At 45.7% G+C, this 24250-nt stretch overlaps 3 protein-coding genes across 5 annotated transcripts; 2 read left to right on the top strand and 1 right to left on the bottom strand.

The window, feature by feature from the left end:
• The first annotated feature begins 1486 nt into the window (after positions 1–1486).
• On the top strand, positions 1487–9683 carry tmc2b (transmembrane channel-like 2b). Of its 2 annotated transcripts, none has more exons than XM_070963893.1 (20): positions 1487–1590; positions 1687–1728; positions 1979–2375; positions 3444–3590; positions 4543–4633; positions 4727–4808; positions 4900–5006; positions 5084–5182; positions 5440–5582; positions 5659–5806; positions 6027–6221; positions 6315–6494; positions 6700–6858; positions 6953–7081; positions 7418–7485; positions 7730–7969; positions 8250–8375; positions 8556–8634; positions 8746–8875; positions 8984–9683. In XM_070963893.1, the coding sequence occupies exons 1-20, from the start codon at positions 1545–1547 to the stop codon at positions 9190–9192; spliced, it is 2817 nt and encodes a 938-aa protein (XP_070819994.1). In that variant the 5' UTR covers positions 1487–1544; the 3' UTR covers positions 9193–9683. The 2 variants fall into 2 exon arrangements, with proteins under 2 accessions (XP_070819994.1, XP_070819993.1); XM_070963892.1 differs by having other exon boundaries at positions 8975–9683.
• On the bottom strand, positions 9578–15456 carry LOC139332165 (aldehyde dehydrogenase 1A1-like). 2 transcript variants are annotated; one of them, XM_070963894.1, is made up of 14 exons: positions 15208–15456; positions 14161–14330; positions 13530–13634; positions 13111–13251; positions 12875–13004; positions 12684–12745; positions 12357–12485; positions 12075–12188; positions 11885–11987; positions 11400–11584; positions 11135–11299; positions 10892–11049; positions 10664–10738; positions 9578–10060 (listed from the first exon to the last, which is right to left on the bottom strand). In XM_070963894.1, the coding sequence occupies exons 1-14, from the start codon at positions 15266–15268 to the stop codon at positions 9991–9993; spliced, it is 1668 nt and encodes a 555-aa protein (XP_070819995.1). In that variant the 5' UTR covers positions 15269–15456; the 3' UTR covers positions 9578–9990. The 2 variants fall into 2 exon arrangements, with proteins under 2 accessions (XP_070819995.1, XP_070819996.1); XM_070963895.1 differs by lacking the exon at positions 13530–13634 and having other exon boundaries at positions 15208–15374.
• A 2457-nt stretch (positions 15457–17913) lies between these two features.
• On the top strand, positions 17914–22607 carry cyp1d1 (cytochrome P450, family 1, subfamily D, polypeptide 1). Its single transcript, XM_070963896.1, has 8 exons — positions 17914–17985; positions 18151–18433; positions 18523–19131; positions 20242–20365; positions 20481–20570; positions 21939–22062; positions 22143–22229; positions 22325–22607. Exons 2-8 carry the CDS (start codon positions 18164–18166, stop codon positions 22605–22607), a joined length of 1587 nt encoding a protein of 528 aa, XP_070819997.1. The 5' UTR covers positions 17914–17985; positions 18151–18163.
• Positions 22608–24250: the final 1643 nt, after the last annotated feature.

The raw sequence follows: 24250 nt of genomic DNA, 5'->3' as shown, positions 1-24250 counted from the left end.
TGAATGCATCTAGGCCATCTCTAATCCTGAGAGCAGTGCAGTGAGAGGGAAGGATGAAGACTGAGGAGGAGCTGGATGAGGAGGACATGAAGAGCTCCAACCCCGAGGGCTTAGCTTGTATTTCAGGTACAAGCCTTCAAGCGAGCTTTCATATAACCCCCGGAAGTGTGTAGCTCTCTGTGTTAGCAGCCCGGCGTCTCCTGTTTCCTCCTGCATTATTCAGAAGGTCAGCTCTGACATTTGACCATAAACCACAAAGGTAGTAGCTGCATCTCAGCGACTGAAGCACAGAATGTGGAGAGGAACATGTTCAGTCGTCACTTTCACCTCTTTTTTATACCTCTGTGCTGCCACCAGCTCTCAGTGAGAGGACAGGTTCATGTTTTTAAAGCTTGACCTTAAATATGACAGAAAATGGACTCCTGCATTCAACTGACTGCAGCGGTTCACTTCAGTATGTTCAAAAGTCACAGAAGTCCTTTTTAATGTTGAGCTACAGTTACAATTTCATATTAAAACGACTGTAATCTGTCAAAATACCCATTTAATTTGACTGATAAATAAAGCAGAATGTAGTAACTTGCTAATCCTTTTTGACATATACTCAACTGAAAACATTATATTTAATGTCTGAGCTCATCAGCTTCATTGATTTTTGGAAATATTTGATTATTCTGAATTCACTGTCAGCAAACAAGTTGGGTCAGGAGCAATGAAAGACTGGGAAAGCTGTGGAACGCTCCAAAAACACCTGTTTGGAACCTTCCACAGGTAAACGGGGTGAGGGTGGGTGAGTGAGCTTCACCACTTTGTGAACACATGATTGGATAAAGGCTGTGACTACATGGATTCTTGTTTGCAGCTTTTTTTGGAATCAGGTTTGTAGAAAGCGACTTCTTCACAGCCGTTAAGAGCTTTGTGGGCATGTGAGCGTCATTCCAGATAAATAACGTGAACCCGTCCTTTGCTCTCCTGTGTGTTCAGCGTACTCGCTGCGTACGGTATTTAAATACAGTGACTTGTTTCACTTTTCTCTCAGCCTTCATCCAACTTTAATGGCGCCTGACCTTTACGTCCACATTTTCTCTGGTGTCTCCTTACAGGGGCCACAGCTGCATGGTGGGAAATGTGTTTGGTCTCCTTGTGCACTATATGACACTGATTCAGTTCAACATAACGCAATTTGAATAAACTTGAGGAAAGCTTGTGGACTGGATGTGAGCTTGTTTCACTCGAGTCAGATTTTAATTAGCGTTTTGATTGACAGGTCCTTTGTCTGATGGACTCTGTTTTCTCCCCGGCTCCTGATTATCATCTAATGGACTGTGAGTCACTGACGGTCGTCAAGGAGCCAGCCATTGAACAGGCTGTGTGTGTGTGTGTGTGTGTGTGTGTGTGTGTGCGTGTGTGTAATCCTGGCTTTTTGACACAGGACCTCAGTCGCTCACATTGACCAACTCATGGATGGAGAGGAGGCAGAAGTGAGAAGAGGAGGACGAACTGGAGAAGAAGAGGACAGAAATAACTAAGAGACACTCAACAAAATGCCTCCGAAGAGGAAAAACGATGCTATCGTCAAGGTTGAAGATGGTGAGGAGACTGTTTTCACCCTTAAACTTGCCTTTCTTCAGCGGTAAATGTCTTTATCCTTTAACTTGTGTGTGGATTTTTCTTTCATGCTCACAGTTGGGATGGAGGTGGATGCTGTGTTAGACAGTGGAAGTGAAGGTGAGTCACCAGAGAAACAGTTAAACTGAGAATCCGGCTTTAAGATTTTTCATGGTGTGATGGACGATTTAGTAGAAATTACTGCTTGTTTTTCCCTCTTTGCATAAAGTTTCCTCTTTCATGGAGGCTGACTGGAATAATTCAAGAGGATTCTTGTGCACTTGATTATTTTTCTTAGTAATATAAAATATCACTGTTGCACACACTTGATAGACGTTTCAGGTGCTAATCTAAAGCATGTTTGTCTCAGATGAAGCCAGGAGGAGAGCTAAAAACAGAAGACCACAACGTAAAGCCAAACGGGTCAGCGATGACGAGGAGGATGAAGAGGACGAGGATGAGGCACCGAGGAAAAGAGGACGAAAGAAGAAGGCCAAACCCCGGGACAGCGACGAAGACGACGAGGAGGACAGCCGGAGCGTGAAAAGCAAGGGCTCAAAAGCCTCCAGGAGGAAAGCTGCGAAGGAGGAGAGCGATGAGGAGAGCGAGGACGACCGACAGAAACGGAAGAAACGAGGGAGGGCGGCGTCCAAACAGGAGAAAGAGGAGCACAATAAGGAGAAGAAGGGAAATGTTAAAGGGAAAGAAGGGATGAAGGATAAAGGCGGTGAGAAGGACAAGAAAAAGAAGAATGGGAAGATGAGCAGGTGCAGTATTCTCTGAGAGCTGGCTCTCACTTACCTGCATGCACCACACACCTGTATGGGCCCCTGACAGACTCTGGTGATGTGTGGCGTAAACTCAGGGAGAGTAAATTACATCAATATTAATACTGATACCCACTGACTTCCCTGAGTGGCTTTTACAGTACATTCATTTGTTCATGAGCTGGGAAACGTTAGTGAGGGATCCTGTGCCGTGTTTAATGTTCTGGCTTTTAATCAAACCAAATGTGTCGCATTAACGTTTTTTGGCTTGTGATGGCGTGATCTCATTTGTTCATCCATTATTTACTGCTGTGTTAGAACAAAGGCAACATGACAAAACGCCGGAGAAGCTGCATCTAACTACTGTTTCGCTGGGAGGGTTCGGGTTCTGGCTATCCAGCATCAAGAAAGGTTTTGACATTTTGTAGAAGAATTTAAATCCATGCTACGACCGTTAAACCTGCACACATAAAACAGATCTTAAAGCCAGCGTATTCGATTTTAGACTTTTGCGCCCCCCTGTGGTCGTGTGAAGAACAGTCAGAGACAACAAGGCAGGCTGGAAATTAATGTTAAAATATTTAAAAGCTAAAATTATAAATATACATCAAGAGACTGACTTAAGCTGCTGCTATACTCCATCAGACAGTATAACCATGCTAGCTCCTCTTTGACACTGTGCTGTACTGCACAGTGCTTTGAACTAAATGCTAAAGTTAGCATGTTAACATTTAGCAAGCAAAGCCTAATGTGCACCTATGTTTGCAAGCTTAGTGCAACGGGTTAGCATGCTAACTCTTGCTAATTAGCACTAAGCAGAAAGTACAGCCAACGATGGAAATGCCTTTATTTTTGTACTGGACACATTTAAAAAAGGATCACCCTTGTGATTTTGAGTAGAAGTGAAGACCAAACCAACACAATAAAACAAACTGTCTTCTCTCTCACTTAGAGACGAATGAGGCAAACCGAGTTTTGAATCTCTGATGTTGGTTTCTGAGGTTTACCTTCGTCTCCTGCAGCGCCTTGTCAAAGCCATGCCACATGACACATCTCTCCCTTTATCAGCTCTTCTTCCTCCTCCGATTCTGACGGAGAATCGCTGTCGGAGGGAGAGATCGAAGCCCTGAAGGAACAGGTAGAGGAGAAGAAGAGGACGATCGCGACATTGAGGAACCAGCCCTGGCGCATGAAGAGGAGGCTCGTAGTGCTCAAGTAAAAAGCAAACCGAGGCCGCTGTGACTCACATCCTCTGCCTGCTTGCTTGTGGTTTCTGTAATTTCTGGTTATTGCTGCATTTTGTTCTTTAAGCCTGTTTTATTTTTGGTATTTTGCTTGTTACTCATTTGTTTTTCTTACAAACGCTCTCCTTCATGCCTGCCATCACTCATGTCATGTACATGTGATGTTGAATATGCATTATTAAAACTTGTTCATTGTTACTTTAGCTGTTTGTTACTAATCTTTATAAGACCAGGATTTCTATGACCCTGGTTTCTTATGTTGCAAGAGAACGAACGCTGGCAGGAATGAGCTCTGATATAATGCTCACACATAAGACTTTTAAGGTGGAGCATGCCCAATTAATCACATTTTCCTCAAATAAACGTAATTTTGAACAGAGATAAAAGCACTCAACATGAAATCACAGCCTCAAAATGATTAGATCCAGGCAGATATTCACCACATTGACAAGTGTATTCAGCTCTTCCCTCTGTGAGAAGTCAGATGTCTATAAATCTCAGGAAAATGTGCAGCAGCAGCAGCAGCACAAAGCTGGCTGCAGTTCAGCCTGTTAGACATCTTCCTCTCTGTGCGATAAGACTGTAAACACTAGCACCTGCCCTGCCAGGGCCCAGGCTGGCAGCTTTGCAGGTGACTGTGTGTGCGCTCGGTGTGTATGTTTCTCTACGTACAGATCAGTGTAAGCGATATGTGTGCTGCTTTGACTTTTTCATGAGCTCGACACTGTTTAATGCATGTTGTTGCGGCTGGCTGACCCGCTGCCTCCCGATGTTCTTACCATATACAATGTACCATCAATCAGTTGTTCTAACACCCTGTTACCACAAACTAATTCATTTTGCTTAGGTGGATCATTTTCAGTTGGATGTGCTCACTTTTGCTCATCGGCGGATGTTTGTGTTTTCTCTGACTGGTCGAACAGGGAGGCGCAGGAGTTCGTTGAAAAATTTGAAGGCGCTCTTGGGAAAGGAAAAGGCAGGAAGCTGTACGCATTCAAAGTCATGATGACCAAGGTAATCCGCTCATTTTGCATAAAGGTCTGACACTGCACACTTTATAATGAGGATGATTTTGTGGAAATAAGCACTTTAAACTTTACATTTCAGAAACTGATCAAGTTTAAACGTGACTTTGATAACTTCAAAACAGCCTGTATACCGTGGGAGAGGAAGATAAAGGAAGTAGAAAGTTGGTACCTCTTTGACGTTATCTAAAAAATTATTTCTGAGCCATGGCCTCCCTGCTTCAGGCGTCACTGCTCTTGCTTTCCTGATCACAGGTCACTTCGGATCATCTGTTGCATCCTACTTTATTTTTCTGAGGTGGATGTACGGTCTGAATCTGGTGCTGTTTGGATTCATGTTCGGCCTGGTGATGCTGCCTGAGGTACAGACTTCCTCGTGGTACACGTTAGATCCGTCCCTCCCTCCGTCCTCACCCCCGTGTCTCTCCCCTGCCTTTAGATCCTGATGGGTCTCCCTTATGGCTCCATTCCCAGGAAAACTGTGCCTCGAGAGGAGCAGGACACAGCCATGGACTACGCTGTGCTCTTTGACTTCGGAGTGAGGATCTCAGCTTTATTTATCATCATCATAACTATGTGAATAAGAGAGGTGGATGATATTTATAATGGCTGCTAATGTTAGCATTTAGCTCAAAGCACCACTGCACACAACCTCACAGACTTGCTGGCACTGCCGCACACTCATGGCTGTCATGTTTTTATCAGCACTTTAACATAATGTTACTGTTTTATGCACCACATTTTTCTTGTTTATTGTAGTACGTGTCTGTAAGTCTTTGTTTACCTCGTCAACAGGGGTACTGCAAGTACTCCTTCTTGTTCTACGGGTACTACAACCATGAGCGAAAGGTTGGGGTGCTCCAGTTCAGACTCCCTCTGTCATACCTGCTGGTCGGCGTTGGCATCTTTGGATACAGTCTGATGGTGGTCATAAGAACGTAAGGCGAGACACACACACACCACAGACGGATGGAGGTGTTTGGGTGCTTTTAATCTTTTCTTTTCTCCTCTCAGGATGGCACGTAATGCAAATGAAGGAGGAGATGGGGCGGAGGAGGGAGAGTTCACCTTCAGCTGGAAGATGTTCACCAGCTGGGACTACCTGATAGGAAACCCTGAGACAGCAGACAACAAGTACGCCTCCATTACCACCAGCTTCAAGGTTAGCAGGTGTGTGTGCGTGTGTGTGTGTGTGTGTGTGTGTGTGTGTGTGTGTGTGTGTGTGTGTGTGTGTGTGTGTGTGTGTGTTTGTATTGGGAGATGAGCACTGCAACATGACAGCAGTAGGAGTCTGCAGAGAAATTACATCAATGTGCAGATATAACAAAAACTTTAAAGTGTCAAACAACTGCAGCTTTGTTCCTCATTTTGCCTCATTGTAGGAATCCATCGTGGACGAGCAGGAGAACCAGAAAGACGAGAACATCCATCTGCGACGCTTCCTCAGGGTTCTGGCAAACTTTCTGATCACGTCTTGCCTCGGAGGCAGCGGATACCTCATCTACTTTGTGGTGAAGCGTTCTCAGGAGTTTGCTGCGATGAATAAAGAAAATCTCTCGTGGTTTGAAAAGAACGAGGCAGGTTGACGTCGAACATCTGGTTTAAGGTTGAGGCTGAAAACGACAGGAAATAGATAATGAGATTAGTAACGCTCTCGTCCGATGTCTCAGGTGGAGTTTGTGATGTCTCTGCTGGGGCTGGTGTGTCCTCCTCTGTTTGAAACCATCGCAGAACTGGAAGATTATCACCCTCGTATTGCCCTCAAGTGGCAGCTGGGACGAATCTTCGCCCTTTTTCTGGGAAACCTTTACACCTTCCTCTTCGCCCTGTTTGACGAGGTTACTGCCAAGGTATGACTGATACGCCTGCATGGGCAGGTGTGGTTTTGCTTGTATTTGTACAGTCTGACAGATTGTATAAAAGTAGTGGACATAGTCTGTTGGTTTGTGGACTGCCGCCTTGAAGCCAGGCGGTTTGACCGTCACCATCTTGGTTTTTGGATTTTGAAATGTGCTTCATAAATAATGTTGTAATGATCTGTTTTCTGCTCTCTAGTTGGAGAGCGAGAAGTCAATCAAGAACTCCACTGAATGGGCTTTGAATCAGTACTACTCCAACTACAGCTCCTTCTTCAACACCACAGATGTGCCTCCTCCAGCTGTGCACCCGGCCGACGTCATCAGAGGACCCTGCTGGGAGACCGCAGTGGGAATAGTCAGTAGTGGCGTTCAGCTGTGTACTGTTGAGCTTTACCCTCCGTATCGATTAATTTCTTCCTCTTTTCTTGCTGGCTTCTTGTGACGAGCAGGAATTCGTGAAGCTGATCGTGTCGGACATTCAGGTGACCTATCTGACCATCATGATTGGGGACTTTGTGCGAGCTGTCACTGTTCGCTTCCTCAACTACTGCTGGTGCTGGGACCTGGAGGCCGGCTTTGTGAGTACTCACAGTGTGTGTCAGTTGGTGACGCTGTCTCTTTGTGTGCATTATGTGTGCTCGTTTTTGCTTGTTTGGTTAAATTACATAATTAATTTATTATATTTTCTTTTTTTCTTTAACCGACGCTGTGTGAGCGCAGCGCAGTTCGTACTGGATGAGTCAACCTGATACCTTACAATGACATCTAGCAAGACAGCTGATCCCTAACATTCAGTGAAACAGGACACTGCAAGCAGAACTTAACTACAGAGAGAGAGAGAGGAGCAAAGTGTATTGACCTGGTTTTTATTAATTCAGGTGAGCATGTTAATCATGTTGTTGTATTGATTCCAGCCTTCATACGGAGAGTTTGACATCAGCGGGAATGTGCTGGGCCTCATCTTCAATCAAGGGATGATATGGTGAGACACTCCACATCTGCGTGTTTGATTTTATTTTCTGTTTCTGAGGGCGGCCACTGGTCCGCGGGCCACACTGTGAGAACCCTTGGTACTAATGGTGGACTGATGAGATTATGTTTCTCCGGTGTCTGTCTCTAATACGTGATTAATTGAGAACATAGCAAACCACACATTTGAATATTTGGTAGTTTTAAATGATTGGTTCAGTGTTTTTGGGGTAATGCTGCTCACCTGTGTCCGTCAGGATGGGAGCATTTTACGCTCCGGGTCTGGTGGGTCTGAACGTTTTGCGCCTCCTGAGCTCGATGTACTACCAGTGCTGGGCGGTGATGTGCTGTAACGTTCCTCATGAGCGAGTCTTCAAAGCCTCGCGGTCCAATAACTTCTACATGGGCCTGCTGCTGCTGGTGCTGTTCCTCAGCCTGCTGCCTGTCGTCTACACTATCATGACCTTGTCGCCGTCCTTCGACTGCGGGCCTTTCAGGTCAGTGAGCGATGGAGGGAGTAGACAGATTCAGTTTTATTTGCTTTATTTGTAAGTGAACATTTACAATACTACTGCTACTACCACTACTACAACTACTACTACGACTGCTAAATGCATTGGACCAGAGTTAGCTTTAAATCTTTAAGCTGCGTTTCATCTGCAGGTCCTTTGCAGGTCACATTTATGCTTAAACATACTAAAACTCCCAACCATTACACAGGATTACATGACATCACAACAAGCAGAGTTCTGCATTTGGTCCATGTTTGTCCCTCAGTGGCCAAGAGAAGATGTACGACGTGATCATGGAGACTATAGAACAGGATCTGCCATCCTTCATAGGGAACATTTTTGTGTATGCCACCAACCCTGGACTCATCCTGCCTGCTGTCCTCCTCATGGTGTAAGTATCACTGAAATGTCAGCGTAAAACCGTTTCATGTGCTGGACATAGACAAATAGATAGATCCGAGAACGTCCCTGAAGTCTTCAAGAAAATCTGTACCATTTTCAGATATTTTTACAAACCCTGACTCTGGTCTAAGCTGTATCGTTAATGACGGCTTATAAATCTGTGCGACAGGTTGGCCATCTACTACCTGAACGCAGTGTCAAAGGGATACCAGCAAGCTAATATAGACCTGAAAAAGAAGATGCAGATGGTCAGTATGGGGATTCTCTTCTGTTTTGTTGTTTCTCTCTTTTTTAAAAACCTTTTCTCAAGATTCAATCAAACAAATGACCGTCTGGTGTCTTATTGGTGGACTCTTCAGGCTCGAGACGAGGAGAAGAACCGGAGGAACAACAAAGACAGCACTAATCAAGTGATGAAAGACCTGGAGGACCTGCTGCCAAACAAGTCTCTAATACCGCCCCCCACCGAGGAGGAGCCACCTCCACCTGGTACACACACACCTGCGTATTCCTTTACCACGCATGCATCCAGCTAACATACACCCGACTGTCCTCACTGCTCATTCTGTCCTCTGTCTGTCTTCTCAGATGTTGTAGTTGAGAAGGGCAGCAAGTCCCCAAAAACAAAGCCAGGTACAGCAGGAAAAGGGGTCAATCTGCAAAAAGACGTGTCACTGGCTGCCCCAAACCCCAGAGCTCCGGTGACCCGGGCCCCAGGACCAAGACGAGGGCCTCCTGGGAGAGCCGGTGGGCCTCAGCCCGGGCCTGGGAGAGGACGAGGGCGGGGTGGGCCTCCAAGGCAATAAGACTCACGATCCCCACAATTCATAACGAACAACCAGCATCTGTTAACATGACCAGTACAGCTGAAGCCAGGAGGGTTAAAAATATTGAGGGTTCCACTAAAATGCTGAAAAACTATGAAATGAAGCATCATAACTAATATTTTAAACATGCCAGTTACCTTCATCAAGTGTAATTAACCCCTGAAAAGCCCCCAGAGTGAAACCCCATCATGTCCTCGGTTTAAGGGTAATGAGTTAGAGCTGTGTGTAAACAGACACAGGTGTGACTGTTTCATCTGTATTAATGGTATCACTGACACAAAAGGCAGAAACACTCAGCGCAGTACCTGCTGTACACAGATGTGTAGCGTGATCATGTTTACTGCACTGCAATCAGGTTTACTGGTTGTTAATATGGGTCAACAGTTTTATTGATTTCATTTGGAAATCACTGTAAATAGTTTGTAAAATGTCTTTCTATTTTTTCTATGACACCTATTAAAAGAATTGCTTTGTGGCGAAGTGCTATTTAACTGGTTTAAAAGACTAAAAAACACACATCAGACACTACTACAGAGACCATGCTGTGCACTAAACCGTTAAATACATCTGAGGAACACAGACACACTGCTGTCAGCATTATCGCATCAAGAGACACAACATCGATAAGCGTTTGAAAAAACAGAAATATCTGACAGGAATAAATGTTCATGGAGGGACAGCAGACGCCTTCAACGCATCCAGGTGCCATATGAGTATTGCAGAATGTGTGTGGAGGGTCTGAAGCCGCTGGGTGGCAGGGGAGCGTCAGTCCTGTGATCAGTTCTTCTGTGAGATTTTGATGGTGACCGCTTTGACCTCGGTGTACTCCTGAAGAGCGTATTCCCCCCTGGAATAACAGAAAACACAGATTATGGAAGGAGCAAGTGCTGCAAGAGCCTGTGGTAATTTACCGGTCAAGCTGCAATGAAGTTCTCACTGTAGAGAGAGAAACCTGCTGTCTTCACTTCGAGCCTGTTTTTCCAGAGGAGCACGGAGGACTGATAGAAACATGGTGCAACAACAACCACCTGAAGGCCAGTATCAGTAAAACCAGTCACCTCATGGTGGACTACAACGCCTCAAATATGGATGCTGCTGCAAAGAAGCTAAAGACTATAAAATATGGATGCTTCACACACATCTACAGCCCATCAGCACAGTCTCAAGGTGGACGTCCAAGATTAGTGTGACAGTCAGTGTCTAACCTGTTTCAAAGCTTAAGAGATTGAGTTCGACCTGAGGATGCCTGCAGACACAACTCAGGGCTGAAAACAGCCTCTCCAACACTTCTGCATTTTCAGGTCACAAAAGACAGAAACAGGCGTTTACTGAATTCAAAGTGTTTTCTTACTGAATGACCTTTGACTTCACTGTGCCCCTGCACCACCTCTGAAAGCCTTTGTGGACCAGCCATGCTAAAGCTGAGATAATATACGAGGGTATCACTCACAGCTCCCTTCCATTCCCGGACATCTTGAAGCCACCGAAGGGGCACTGAGCGCTCATGGCATTGTAGCAGTTCACCCTACAAAAAAGACATCAGATCACCTCATTACATGAAATCAATCATTACGCTTTAAGGGAGGTTTCTGTGAGGATCTGCAGACACTTCAGATTCACTGGTCAAGTCATCAAACCCGGACTGTTGCAGATGAAGTCTAGAGGTTTTGACTCCTACCAGACCATGCCAGCCTGCAGAGCAGAGGAGACCGTGAGAGCTTTGTCGATGTCGTTCGTGAACACTCCCGCCGCCAGGCCGTAGTGTGTGGCGTTGGCTCTCTGGATGACTTCATGGATGCTCCGGAAACACATGATCTGCTGCACTGGACCGAAAATCTGTGAGCACAGGAGGGAAAGGACACAGATGACCCACGTGTTTGTCACGCGTGCTTGTGTCCGTGCAGGTTTTACATCACAGTACCTCTTCTTTGGCGATGCGCATATCGTCTGTGACATCTGAGAAGACGGTGGGTTGGATGAAAAGTCCCTGCTGACCCCACGCAGACCCTCCACACTCCAGCACGGCTCCCTCCCTCTTCCCGCTCTCTATCAGCTCCATTATCTTCTCGAACTGCTTCTGGTCAATCTGCAGAAAGCAGCAACTTAAGTCATTTTCTCTCTATACAAAAAGCTTGCAGTTAGTGCAGCTGACAGTTCAACGACTGTCACATGAAGAAATCCTGTACCTGTGGTCCTTGGTCGACCCCGGGCAGCAATGGGTCTCCCAGGACTTTGGATGTGGCCTTCTCGACACTCCGGCGGACAAACTCCTCGTAGATCGGTTCCTCTACAAACACCCTGGATCCAGCCAGACAGCACTGGCCCTGATTAAAGAACAGACCACTGTGGGCCTGCTCCACTGCGTACTCTACTGCAAGACAGATGGAAAAATGCTGCAGACAGACGCTGACAGGAAGGAAACAGAGCGATGCAGAGGAGTTGTTGGGGTTGGTGCTATTATGGTTGGAGTTGCAAATAGTAATGCCTTCGGGAAGCACAATCCACACAGTCTGCACAGTCTTCTTTATATCCTCTCACTCATTCTGTAGGCTTGCTTTATGCTTTCATGCTTTTCATCAGCAAAGCACAGAATAATGAAATCCCTGAAGTGACAGTATATGTGCAAAACAACACTACGCTTAAAAACCAGCTAAAAAAAAAAGCTACTCACAGTCACAGTCAGCAAACACAATATTTGGGTTTTTTCCACCGAGTTCGAGCGTAACTCTTTTCAGGTTGCTGTCACCTGCAGCCTTCTGGATGAGTTTCCCGACCTGACAACAACAGTGCGAGATGCACAGCTGCATCACAGCGAAAGAGTTAATACAAACAGGAGCAAATGCGCTTCAGTAGATACTAACAGCAGTTGATCCGGTGAAGGCCACTTTGTCGATGTCCATGTGGTGGGAAATGGCGCAGCCTGCTGTCTGACCGTAACCTGGCACCACGTTCACCACTCCTGGAGGAAACCCAGCCTGAGCATGGAGAGACGGAGGGTCAGATACACCACACATGCTCATCTTTAACGGAGACAATCTCAGAGCTTAGCTGCTTTTACAGCTACTCTGAGAGTTTCTGGCTTTCGTCCACATGCTCTTTGTTCTTATATCATTGTCAGAGGAGGCAATCATAAACCAGAGTACCTCTTTGATGAGCGCAGCCATGTGCAGAGCTGATAATGGGGTCTGCTCAGCGGGTTTGATGACTACAGTGTTCCCACAGGACAGAGCGGGAGCGATTTTCCACGCAAACATCATCACTGGGAAGTTCCACTGTCGGCCAAAACGCACAAAATACTGTGGTTACGCTCCACGCTTTGAAGACCTCTGAATGATGCATTGATATGATGATGAATTAACTGTGTGACACAGCTGGACCCACTCATCAAATATCTCCTTTTGAAGCATTTTGCCAGATTTCAAACATTTGCTTTTAAGTGTCGTGTGTGCAGTCCCTGTTCTTCTACTCACAGGAATGATCTGGCCACAGACTCCGATGGGTTCATGCCGTGTGTAAGTAAAGTACTCTCCATCTAAAAACACATTTACACTTAATTCACGACAGCTTTGGACACACCGTGGCTTTAAATGTTTGTGTTGAAGCTGCAGTCAATCAGTTAAAAGCTGTTAAAAACACCGGTACTGAAAAGAGGGCGTCTCACCTACGGGGATGGTTTTGCCGTGAATCTTGTCCGCCCAGCCACCGTAATATCTCAAGGTTTTGATTGTGGCCATCAGATCTACAAAATACGCCATGAGAAACACTTTGCCCGAGTCCAGAGCCTCGAGCGTCTAGAAATAAAAAGCCCAGAAATTAGTATAAAAGCGTCATTATTTGTTTCACTGCTTCTTTAATGGAGTCAACTCAGGATTTATTGCATGTGTGTGTGTTCCTCACTGCCAGCAGAAGCCGGTCTCTCTCCACCAGGTCTGCAAGTCTGTTCAGGAGCTGACCTCGGTCTGAGGCGTCCATGGACCGCCACGGCGAACCCATCTGGAAGGCGGCTCTGGCACTGCTCACTGCCTTGTCCACATCTTCCTGCAAGAGGTTCAAGTGCAGGAGGTGGTCACGAAAGTCAGCTTTGTTCATGAATATGCCTGAACAGGCTTTAGAATCTGCAGATGACACTCTCTATAGTCAGAGCCTCGATTCAGATCAGGAAAACAACCCAGACCCCTTTAACAGTGCAGGGATCCCTCCTCCAGGGTGGAAAACTCATAACAGAACATGGTACAATGAGCTCACTCCACCTCCTTCATATGTGAATTCCTGCTAATATAGACAGAAAAAGCACATTCTGTGTATTTTATACTCACGGCGTCGGCCTCCTCCACTTCACACAGCAGCTTCCCTGTGCCAGGATTATACACGGGAATCTTTCTCCCGCTGCAGGACTCATGCCACCCGTTATTGATGAACAACTGAGACACCAGAGCAGAATTAGGAAAGAACGTCCTGCACAGACACAGATCGTTCAGGCACATGTCGCAGAGCGGATCAAAGCCCGTCGTAAACACCTGGTGCAGAGCATCAGCTCCTCTCAGCCTGATAGAGTTAACAACCTGTGTTTAGTGCCAGTCATTGAGCCTGCTCTGATATGTTTATGAGACGCATCTGCACGCCGTAAAGCTTGAGGAGACCTTCAACAGTACGCTGAGTGGAAAGGACCAGTAAATACTCTCCCACATTCATCTTGTTTCATCTTAGTGGAAGCACATTTCCACTCTTCTCTAATGACAAGCCGACACAGCACATTTTTCATTTTTCAGCTTTGATGGGAACCATAAAACGGTATATTAAAGGGCAACTGAGCCAATTATCTACAGGTTGATTTACCAAAACACAGAACAGATGATAAAACTAGAGATCTGCCGTGCATCACATGGTGGTAAGCTAAGTCCGGTTCAGTCCTGGTTGCTTTGACTCTTGCTGTTGGGTGCAGCTTACCTTGGTGTACTGAATGTGGGGGTCTGGGACCGGCATGGGCAAGGCCTGGGTCTCAGGCCCATCTGCAAGCTGTGGTTTACAGTTCTGGATTGGACCCTGGTGGTTGCACCCATTACCAGCCTGCTGCTGGTGGCCATCGGGCTGGGTGTTCACGTTGGCATGATTTCCCTCTGAAAACAATAAAAACAGCAGCCAGTGTCCACCAGTTTTGGTGCGTGTGTGTGTGTTTGCCCATACGCTGTTTGTGTGTGTGAAGCTTTGATCGTGAAAGTTAATATCTGGATCGCTGAGTGAGAATAGCTCCTTTCGTGTTTCACCATAACCCTGTGCATAAGTTGCCATCCCAACCCGCTGGAGAGAAACTGTGCCAAATGAGGTACTGGCATTGTCAGCAGGGTAACACCACGGGGTCAAGGGTCACGCCTGGCACCGTAAAGTCGGGCTGGCTCTGAGCTGTGGACTGGACTGACCTCATTTGGACAGAGAGGAGCGGACAACAGCAGGATCCAAATACTACCAGAGGTGTGCTTATTCACCAAAAAACTTCGAACTTTGATTTAAGAAACAATGAAATGTCATGCAATGAAAAACAGATGACTGAGAATGTTGGTGGTAAAATGTTGGTAAATGTACAAACACAATAAACAAACAAACCACAGTCTGTACTGACTGAGATGTTTTGTTTCCTGTAATGTGATCCGTTCAAAATATGTAATTCTAAGCTTGCTAGCTGCGGCCTGGTGCTTTACTGGCTTTTACAGCATAGATGATATTTCAATAATTCATGAAGTAAATCAGAAAATACCAAACTCCTGAAAAGTAAAACAAGCTCACACAATTAGTCAAACACAAGAAAAAGAAAGAAAAACATTAAAAATCACAAATCTTTTTAAAGGAAATTAAAAGATTGACAGCAGAGTGTTTAGTATTAATTCATAATCTGGATTAAAGGTGGAGTTCCAGCTCTGTGGTCACTAAATGCTGCTGCTCCATGTTTAGTTGTATGATGTGGTGAGCAGCTTCCTACGTCTTAAAAAGCTCTGTTACCTGCGGAAGGTGCTGCTGAGGAGCCTCCAGTCTGCGGGATTCCCGCTCCGCTCACCGGCATGCTGCAGCCGTCTGCTTCCTCTCGCCGTCAGTGCACCGCGGAGGCGCCGAGCAGCCTTAAATACCTGCCGCGCTCAGCGCTGCAAAGCACAGGGCGGCTGCATCACGTCCCGTCGCGCCGGGAGTCCTCCGCTCCGTCCTCTGAGGGTCCCGCTGCACGCGCTAATCACCGTTCAGACGGAACCAATCCCAGTTTACCCCACGTGCCCCGCGAGGCAGGCGCGCGCACCGCTCAGCCTCTATGACCGTGACGCGCAGTAGTCCACAGACAAAGAATGCAAGAATCTGAGATTTTAGCCAAAATTAATTTTTGTGTTTGCTTCAGTGACATTTTCTGGAAACTGAATCAGAAAATACTTTTTATTTTTTAATTTTATTTATTTATTTTTACTTTTGGTGTTTTGCTATTTTTCATCTATTAATAATTAGTTTAGATTTTTGTTTCCTTCTCTCACTGACTCACCTTTAACCTGTCTGTCTGTGTCCAGTTTTAGGGTATTCCAACTTCATGAAGGCCTTCTGTCCACTTTTGCTTAATTTCTACACATTTATGACACTCCTCATCAGATAATTGAATGTGTCTCTTCTTAAATGAATTAATATTTTTCTTTAAAAAGATGTTTATCACCATTGAAACAGATGCCAAATGCCTAATAAGTAAGCCTGATCAAATCAAAAACCCAAATGAATTCCTGTCTGTGTAATCTGAAGCTGTGCTGCTGACCAGACGTTTGGGCCTCTCGGCCTTCGAGGTGATGGCCACTTGTTGCATTGCTGCCTCTGCCTTCGTGTCTGCGTGCAGCTGATGGGCTCGTCCAGGAGGCAGCAAACATAATTGGGAAGATGTTTGCTTTGACAAGGGCCCTCCTGCTGCTTCACTGTCTCCCAGGAACAATGCGATCACATAACTTTGTCTGGTGCGCCTATTTTCATCTTGGCTGTCCACACACGCACACATGCACACACACATCCCTTTGAGAATTATCCCCAGGGACTACACAACCTCTGTAATTAACCCTTGTTAAACAACGGAAAGATCAGCAGAACTGCAGAGCAAACCCATCTTCCCATACTAATGTGTACAGCTCTGTTTTGTCACACTCTTGACTTGAAGCCTGTGCTGTGAAGGCAGTGAGTTTGGGTTCGTTATACAGTGTGTTGTGAGTTCTGGATAAAGTGTTAAGAAGTGTGTGCAATGAACACATTTTTGCTTACAACATACAGTAAATTTCCACAGTGTTCATGTTTATTTCAAGTTTTCTGCATTGCGTGTGTGTGGCTGTCGGGTCTGCTCCTGCTTTAATGTGAATATAAGCAACACATTCTTCTTCTAGACACTTCAGCATCTCGTCTGGCTCCACAGAGTCAGTGTGTGTCTCGGCTCTGTCTGCCAGAGCTAATGACGAGACCGGACCGCCTCGGCCTGGAGAGGATGTGGACCACCAGGTCAAAGGAGCTGTCGCTGGGCCTGACAGCACCGGGTGTTCCACAGTTGAGCCTGAGCTAAATTGACGGTTCGGTGGAGGGAAAGGAGAATAAAAGGAATGAAAGATGGAGAGCGAGGGATAGTGGGAGAGCAGGGGAGGAGGAAGTAATACAGGCATGGACGGAAAGAGGGGAAATGAGGGATGAAGGAACAAGAGGGAAGGTGGGGAAAAGAGAGGAGAGAAAGGAAAGGAGGGGAACGAAGGCCAGTGAGAATCGAATTAGATATAAATCGCCTGAATTAAAGGGAAATAAGTCTGTCATATATTAAATTATTATATTACAGTATAGCTGGGTGACTTTGCAGTTCTCTTAAAGGTTGACAGATATGTTGCTCCCATTGTGACATATAATCTGCTTTTGCTGGATGTATTTCTTCACAGTGTAACTATACACATCTACAAGGTGTTACCAGCAGCTGCATGAACACTGGAGCCTTTCAGCGTGAAGCTTTTTAAAAAACGTTTTATCGTTGAGCGTGTGCATGCAGCTTCTATTCCTTAAATCAGTTTATAATGGACTACAATGCACTGCGGGGTGTTCTTGTTTTACTGTCCACGCTTCCTGAAGTGTGGTGCTGCAATGACTTGAGGCAAGTCTCAACCCACAGCAACCTGAGAGCATGACCTTAGTCCAAACTCTTGGAGACACAAAGTCAATCTAAGCAGATGGAGAGCGCCCCCTTGTGGAGCATTAGATAAACTACATTGCTCATAAACAATCTGTGAACCAGTGGAAGTTGGAAGTTTGCTTTATTCTGCACAAGCAGTCCTGAATTCAGAGTGATAATATATTAATGGTGCACAGTCATGACTGTTTTATTGGCTCTTTTCCATCCTTGCATATGTTTAGACACATTTCATAATAAGCCCTTGCAAACCCTTTTTAAACCAACATGCTGCTGCAGCTTTGTGAGGGACCAGGAGAGGAGGGGCCCACGCTGTGAATGGTTCCGGTCTGCGGTCAAATGGGCCAATGCGGTCACTGGCTGGCCGGGCCGGGCTCGTCCTTCACCCTGAGCCAAGTTTCTCGCCATGTGCGCCTCTCCATTGTGAGCGGGCAGCAGCTCCCTCTGCAGGGGGCCCGGCTGCTGCTGATAGGGACGTCCCGGACCCTTCCTGAGGATCAGACCTCAAACTTCTGCCTGCTGAGTATTCTGGTCTCTGCTCTGCTCTCTGTCGTCCTGCTTGGCTCTCTGAATTTTCAGACCAAAGTTACAGAGGATCCTGCATGGTGAGTTTTCTCCTTCTTTCTTTTAGGACATTACTTCTTACTTTTGGGGAAAAAAATACTCCTCTCTATATTTTGAGCACACAGTCAGAGCTTCTGAATTTAGAGTAATTTGATGAACTTTCACCTTCTCTGTCCTACGATCTCTCTCTCTCTCTGTATTTGCAGTTTATCTGCTAAGATGAGACTGATGTTTGGGACTCTGCCCATCAAGGAGAACCCTTGTGCCTCTCTGTCTAGTGTCACTGTTGCTCTGTGCCTTCTCACCCTCCTCCTGATGGCCCTCAGGGGCCGAAAGAGCCACCACCACTACTCCCAATTGGACCACACAAAATATCCCCCTCCTCCTGGCCCCACGCCGTGGCCCCTTGTCGGCAATCTGCTTCAGATGGGGGACCAGATTCATCTTTCTCTAACCCGGCTGAGGCTCCAGTACGGCGATGTTTTCAAGGTATAGATAATAAAATGTGTTTTTCTGAACGGACAGAGGATGAAGTATTAGTTTATTCATTCAGTCATTTGTTTATTCCTTCTCTCTAGATGCGTCTGGGCTCTTTGACTGTCGTCGTCCTGAGCGGATACACCACCATACGACAGGCGCTGGTCCGGCAGGGAGAAGCTTTCGCTGGCCGACCTGACCTGTTCACATTTTCTGCCGTAGCCAACGGGACCAGTATGACCTTCAGCGAGAAGTACGGGCCGGCTTGGATGCTCCATAAGAAGCTGTGCAAGAACGCCCTCAGGTCTTTCTCTCAGGCCGAGCCCAGAGGATCTGGAGCCACCTGCCTGCTGGAGGAGCACGTCTGCGCCGAGGCAGCTGGGATGGTGGAGGTGATTCGGGAACAGGCGGCCGCTAAAGGAGATACGTCGGGTATAGATCCGGTGATGCCTCTGGTAACCTCAGTGGCAAACGTCGTCTGCGCCCTCTGTTTCGGGAAAAGGTATGACTACAATGACAAGGAGTTCCTCACCATCGTTCACATCAACAACGAGGTCCTGAGGATCTTTGCAGCGGGGAACCTGGCGGACTTTTTCCCCGTGTTCCGCTACGTTCCAAGTCCATCTCTGAGGAAGATGGTCCAGCACATCCGCAGGATGAACGGGTTCATGGAGCGGAGCATCGAGGAGCACATCAGCACCTTTGATAAGGTAAGGAGGCCGGCAGGTGCACACGTAGAACGGAAACCGAAAAAGTCAAGTAGGGCTGAGCGATGCACAAAAAAATCAGACTGCAGATATCGCGATACATGTGACGATTTTAGTGGGAACGGTAATTTTGCATTAATTTTCACTGAAAAAAACATAAAAATGATAATGGTGAATATAAATATATGGTGATTTTTGCTGGTGTTTGTATGAAACAAGCATGTTCCATTAAATCAGAAGAATGTGATTTATAGGCTTCATGTATGAAGGAACATTGTGACATACCTCAAACAGAAAGTTACCGGTCCTGCGATGTTGACAATGTTTTAATTAACTGTTCAGCCCAAAAGAAAAAGTATTACAATATAATCAGCCGCTGCAGGATAAGACATTATCTACTGACCAACAAAACCAACTTCTCTGCACATTTCAGTATTTTAGCAATTTTAATGTGACCCATTACGATGAAGGTTGTGTTTCAATTTCACTCCTGGAAAATGCAAAGAAAAGTGAGTGTTTAGGGACATGTAATGTAAAATAGATATTTCAATGAAATACAATGCATTACAGAGAAAAACCGATGGTTGGCTTGGTGAACATTGTCTTTCCTGGAGCCAGCGTGTTGCACAGCGATCACAAAAGACAAAGAGAATATTTTCGGGACGGGCTAATGTGGCGGGAAACGCGTCTGTAAGCGCTGTTTTCTTTAGATCTGTCCCACTAATTTGCCGTCCACTATTTAATCTGACATTGCGCTCATACAGTAGTAGCTGTGAGTGCAACTGTAGCCAAAAAAATAACAAACAAGTTCCCTGGGAGGGATCTTTGTTCTTGTGCAGAGTGGCTAAAATGTTCGCACGCACTCTAATTAGGAATTAGCGTCCCACTGGAAGACACGCGTCATTCCGTAACTGATTACCGTCTCTTCCGTAAGTATTGCTTTTAAAACTCCGAACCTCTATTTCCGTCCTACTCTGCAGGATTGCTAATCACCCAATAGTTGATAAAGACAACAGGATGCTTCAGTGATGATGATGTTGATGTTAGAAAGACAGCAGCATAACTAATGTTAGATATCCCGGCATATTTCTGTTTGTGTGTGTGTGATTGCAGAACTGTATCCGGGACATCACGGACGCTCTGATTGCACTTTGTGAGGACAGAGACGAACATAAGGACACGTCCACGCTCTCCAACTCTCAGATCATCCACAGCGTCATAGACATCTTTGGAGCAGGTTAACGCTCACATTTCATTGATGAACGGTGCTGCTAATGACACTGAACTGATCATACTGATGAAGATGATTGCTCTCTTTTCACTGCAGTTGTGTCGTTTGTGTTTTTCTGAAGGATTTGACACCATCATTGCTGGTTTACAGTGGAGCCTGTTGTACCTGATAAAGTTTCCTGACATCCAGCGCAGAATACACCAGGAAATAGGTGCTGTCTTACATGTAAATGTGACCAATCTGTGCTGTCCTTAAAACGTGCCCTGCTCTGCCTGTTATGTGTGTGGGATAAATATTACATATATATAGGGAACACTGAGAGGTAAATTCAGGCCTTATAGAGCATCTTATCTTATCTAAAGAGAAGGAATTCAGGCTATGCTGAGCAGCGAGGGCCGGTCCAGTCTCCAGTGCGATGACTCATTTTAACACATCACTAATGAGCAAAGATCGTTGCAGGTGGTTTATTATTGAAAGACTACTAAATTTAGACAAGAGTGTTTAATATTCAGCTCTGAACATCTTAAAATATGTGCCACAAAACTATCCGAAAATGTAAAAGATGCTTCTAAGGGGGTGAACAGGTGAAAATGCGCCTCTCTCTAATAAATGTATCATCGTGACAGGAATAGCCAGGCGTCTGTGATGTGAAGTATCAAAATTTCAGGCACAATCAACATAATAAAAGCCCAACAATGGCCAAACCGAGTGCCCTTCCCGGACAGACAGAGTGCGACAGCCACCAGAGAAACTCACAAAAGATCAGTCCAATTTGCTGACGCCAGAGCTACTTTTGTGGGTTGACAGAACTGGTGCTGTCTGTTCTGAGGCACGTTGCATTTTCACAGAGAGAGGGAGAGAGAGGGGCAGCGGGAGGGAGACGCTAAGAGGAGACAGGATGAATCAGAACGAGAGAGGGAGGCACAAAAAGCCAGAGAAAGAAAGAAAGGTTAGAGAGTTGTTCCAGGCCGACACAAAGGCCGTAACACGCAAGGCACCGAACACACATAGTCTGACATTCTTCACTTACTCACCACTTACTCAGCTCAGTTTAAATCAAGCTGTCCTTCTTCTGCTTGCAGCAGGCTCACTGCTTTACTGGAAACCTTATTAATGAATTCATTAGCTTGAAAGATGAGCATTCTTTATGTGGTAATAACTCATGAGGTGCAGTGTTACGAACTCAAAAGACACAACACAGATCTCAGCCCTTTTAACCCCAAAGAACTCAAACGCAGCTTCATACAGACATGAGGACTAATGATCAGAAACCAATCTACTATACAGCTAACGAGTGATTCGATGTCATTGTAGACTTTGTGGCTTCAGGGGCTCAAACGCTGGCTTAACCATCATGAAACATGGAGCCCTGGTTTACTGCTGCTCTTTGGCAGATATTTGAGGCTCTTGATGAAAAACTCAGAATTTTGACTTGAACGCATCTGTTTCTTTGCTCACTGTGAGGACAGACAATCACATTTTGGGTAATTCTGTGAGGTCAGCCTGTCCTTCAGGTCCTTCAAAGGACATAAATGTCTGAAAAACTGAGATGCAGTATGTATTTAATGTATTTTCCCAGATGACCACATTGGCACAGCCAGACTGCCCAGGTTTTCAGACAAGCCCAAGATGCCTTTCACCGAGGCCTTCATGTATGAAGTGTTTCGCCACGCGTCCTATGTCCCTTTCACCATTCCTCACTGGTAAGACTGGAGCTTTGATTACATTACATTCATGCTTGCTGCTGTTTGTATTGTTAAAACTTTGATTTTCTCCCCTTCAGTACCACGAGAAACATCACCCTGAACGGATACTTCATTCCCAAAGACACGTGTGTCTTCATTAATCAGTATCAAGTCAATCATGATATGTGAGTAACAATCATCTCAGCATTGACGCATCGAGTCTTCAGTTGAACGAGGGTCTTTTTTCTTATTGATCTTCATGTTTGTCACTCTCTCGCAGTGACCTCTGGGGCGATCCGGACACGTTTCGCCCCGAACGCTTCCTGGGATCGTCAGGACTCCTCCACAAGGAGCTGACGGAGAAGGTTCTCATCTTCGGCATGGGGAAGAGACGCTGTCTCGGTGACGGATTTGCACGTTTGGAGATGTTTGTCTTCCTCACCACGCTGCTTCACGGCCTGCGGATTGAAAACGTTCCAGGGCAGGAGCTGGATCTCAGCACCGATTTCGGTCTGACTATGAAACCGCGTCCGTACAGGATTACCGTCGCCTCCAGGTTTTAGAACGCCAAAAACAAAAGATGCTCTGCGTGGATGAGTTTCACAGCACAAATTCTAACTCTTATCATTATTATCATTAGCCACCAGATGGTCAAGCACACACGTGAACATCAAAAGGGAAATGTACTGTAAAAATGTGTTTGCAAGATTTTGGAAATTAGCTAGAAATGAACTAACGTTGTGTTGAACACAATACGTACGACAGTCGAGGGTCACTCAAAGTGCTTCTGTGCTCGTACTTTGAAAGGGTCCCTCCGCCTTCCTGTCCCACTGCATTAAAAATGAAAGTAGCTTGAAAACAGCCCCTCATTAAAAGCCTTTATCTGAAGCTATTAGTCACAGTTAAACACTGGGGGAGGGGAGTGAGGGGGTGTTTCAGATTGCCGATCATGGCTTCAGGACTCAAACTGTGGTCACGCAGGGTTCATCCTCGCTCTCGTCAGCCCTCTCCTCCATCTCCTCGCTTCAACTTTTCTCCTCCTCGTCACCGCTTTCATCTTCTCATCCCCATCGTGTTCCTCGTCTTCTTCCTGTCCTCATCCCTCCTCCCTGGCTCCTCCTCCTCTTTTCCTGTAGCTTCAAGGCAAACACCAACTAAAGTCTCCCCCAGTGGCTCTCCGAGGAATGACGCAAAATATATATTAAGACATACAAGTCCCCTGTCTTTTTGAACATCCTCCTCCTCGTCCATCAGCTCTGTGACCTCCCACACACTGAGATTAGATGCAGTCCCACACATCTTTGGGGGGGGGGGGGGAGGACAGCCGAGTGTGAAATCAGGCATTTCTAATTTTAGAGGCTAATGTAAAGAAGCATGGCGGCATGCATATGAAGAACAGAGGAGTCGGGCAGATTTACTGATGAGGACTTTGTCCTTAAATGGAAATTTTGAAAGTTATGTTCAATGCAAACTTTCATCTGTTGAGGGAAAGTCTACTGAGAGCTCGAGTTATTTTCCTGTCAGCCAGAGAGTTGTTAGAACAATGTGATGTTAAATCTGTCCCAGGGATTCAAACTGGCAACCTACTGGTCATAGCATGTCACTGACGTATAAGAGTGTAAGATTTAAAGTCCCCATTCATCAAAAAAAAAGAAAAATTCTCAATATCAGTGTGCCATCGAGGTCATTTCTGCATGTTTTGAAATATTGATGCTGTTGATTAAACTTGATAGAAACAGCAGAATTTGAAAAAACCTTTGCTGAATACCTTCTGACTGATCAGCTGTTTCAAAACCCAAAGAAGAAGAAGAAGAAGAAGAGGAGGAAGAAGACGAAGAAGAAGAAGCTGTTTCTGCTGTCGTCATCTTCCTGGATGTTCCTGTAATGCACGAAAACATGGCCAGAACGCCCAAAACGAAACAGATTCCTGCAGACCTCTTTCCGTTCTTCTCTCAGGCGACTCCTGTTGTTTCAACTTTTCAACAGTCTTCTTCTTCTACTCTGTTTATTACAGCATAGCTAACATAGCTAAAAAACTTACCGCCAACTTCTAGAGAAACTACGCTGAGGCCTGGTTTGTTTGCTCCAAACTAACTTATGGAAAAGACCATAATTTGCATTTTCTCTGGGTTTTTTTTGGTGATATTTCAAAATATTGCTCAAAATTCACTTGAAAATAGATGGAAACACGGCTATGGCGTCTTCA

Source organism: Chaetodon trifascialis, chromosome 6 (assembly GCF_039877785.1).
Source record: "Chaetodon trifascialis isolate fChaTrf1 chromosome 6, fChaTrf1.hap1, whole genome shotgun sequence".
In the NCBI taxonomy this organism is placed as follows: Eukaryota; Metazoa; Chordata; class Actinopteri; order Chaetodontiformes; family Chaetodontidae; genus Chaetodon; species Chaetodon trifascialis.
This window is presented reverse-complemented; position numbering and strand designations above follow the sequence as displayed.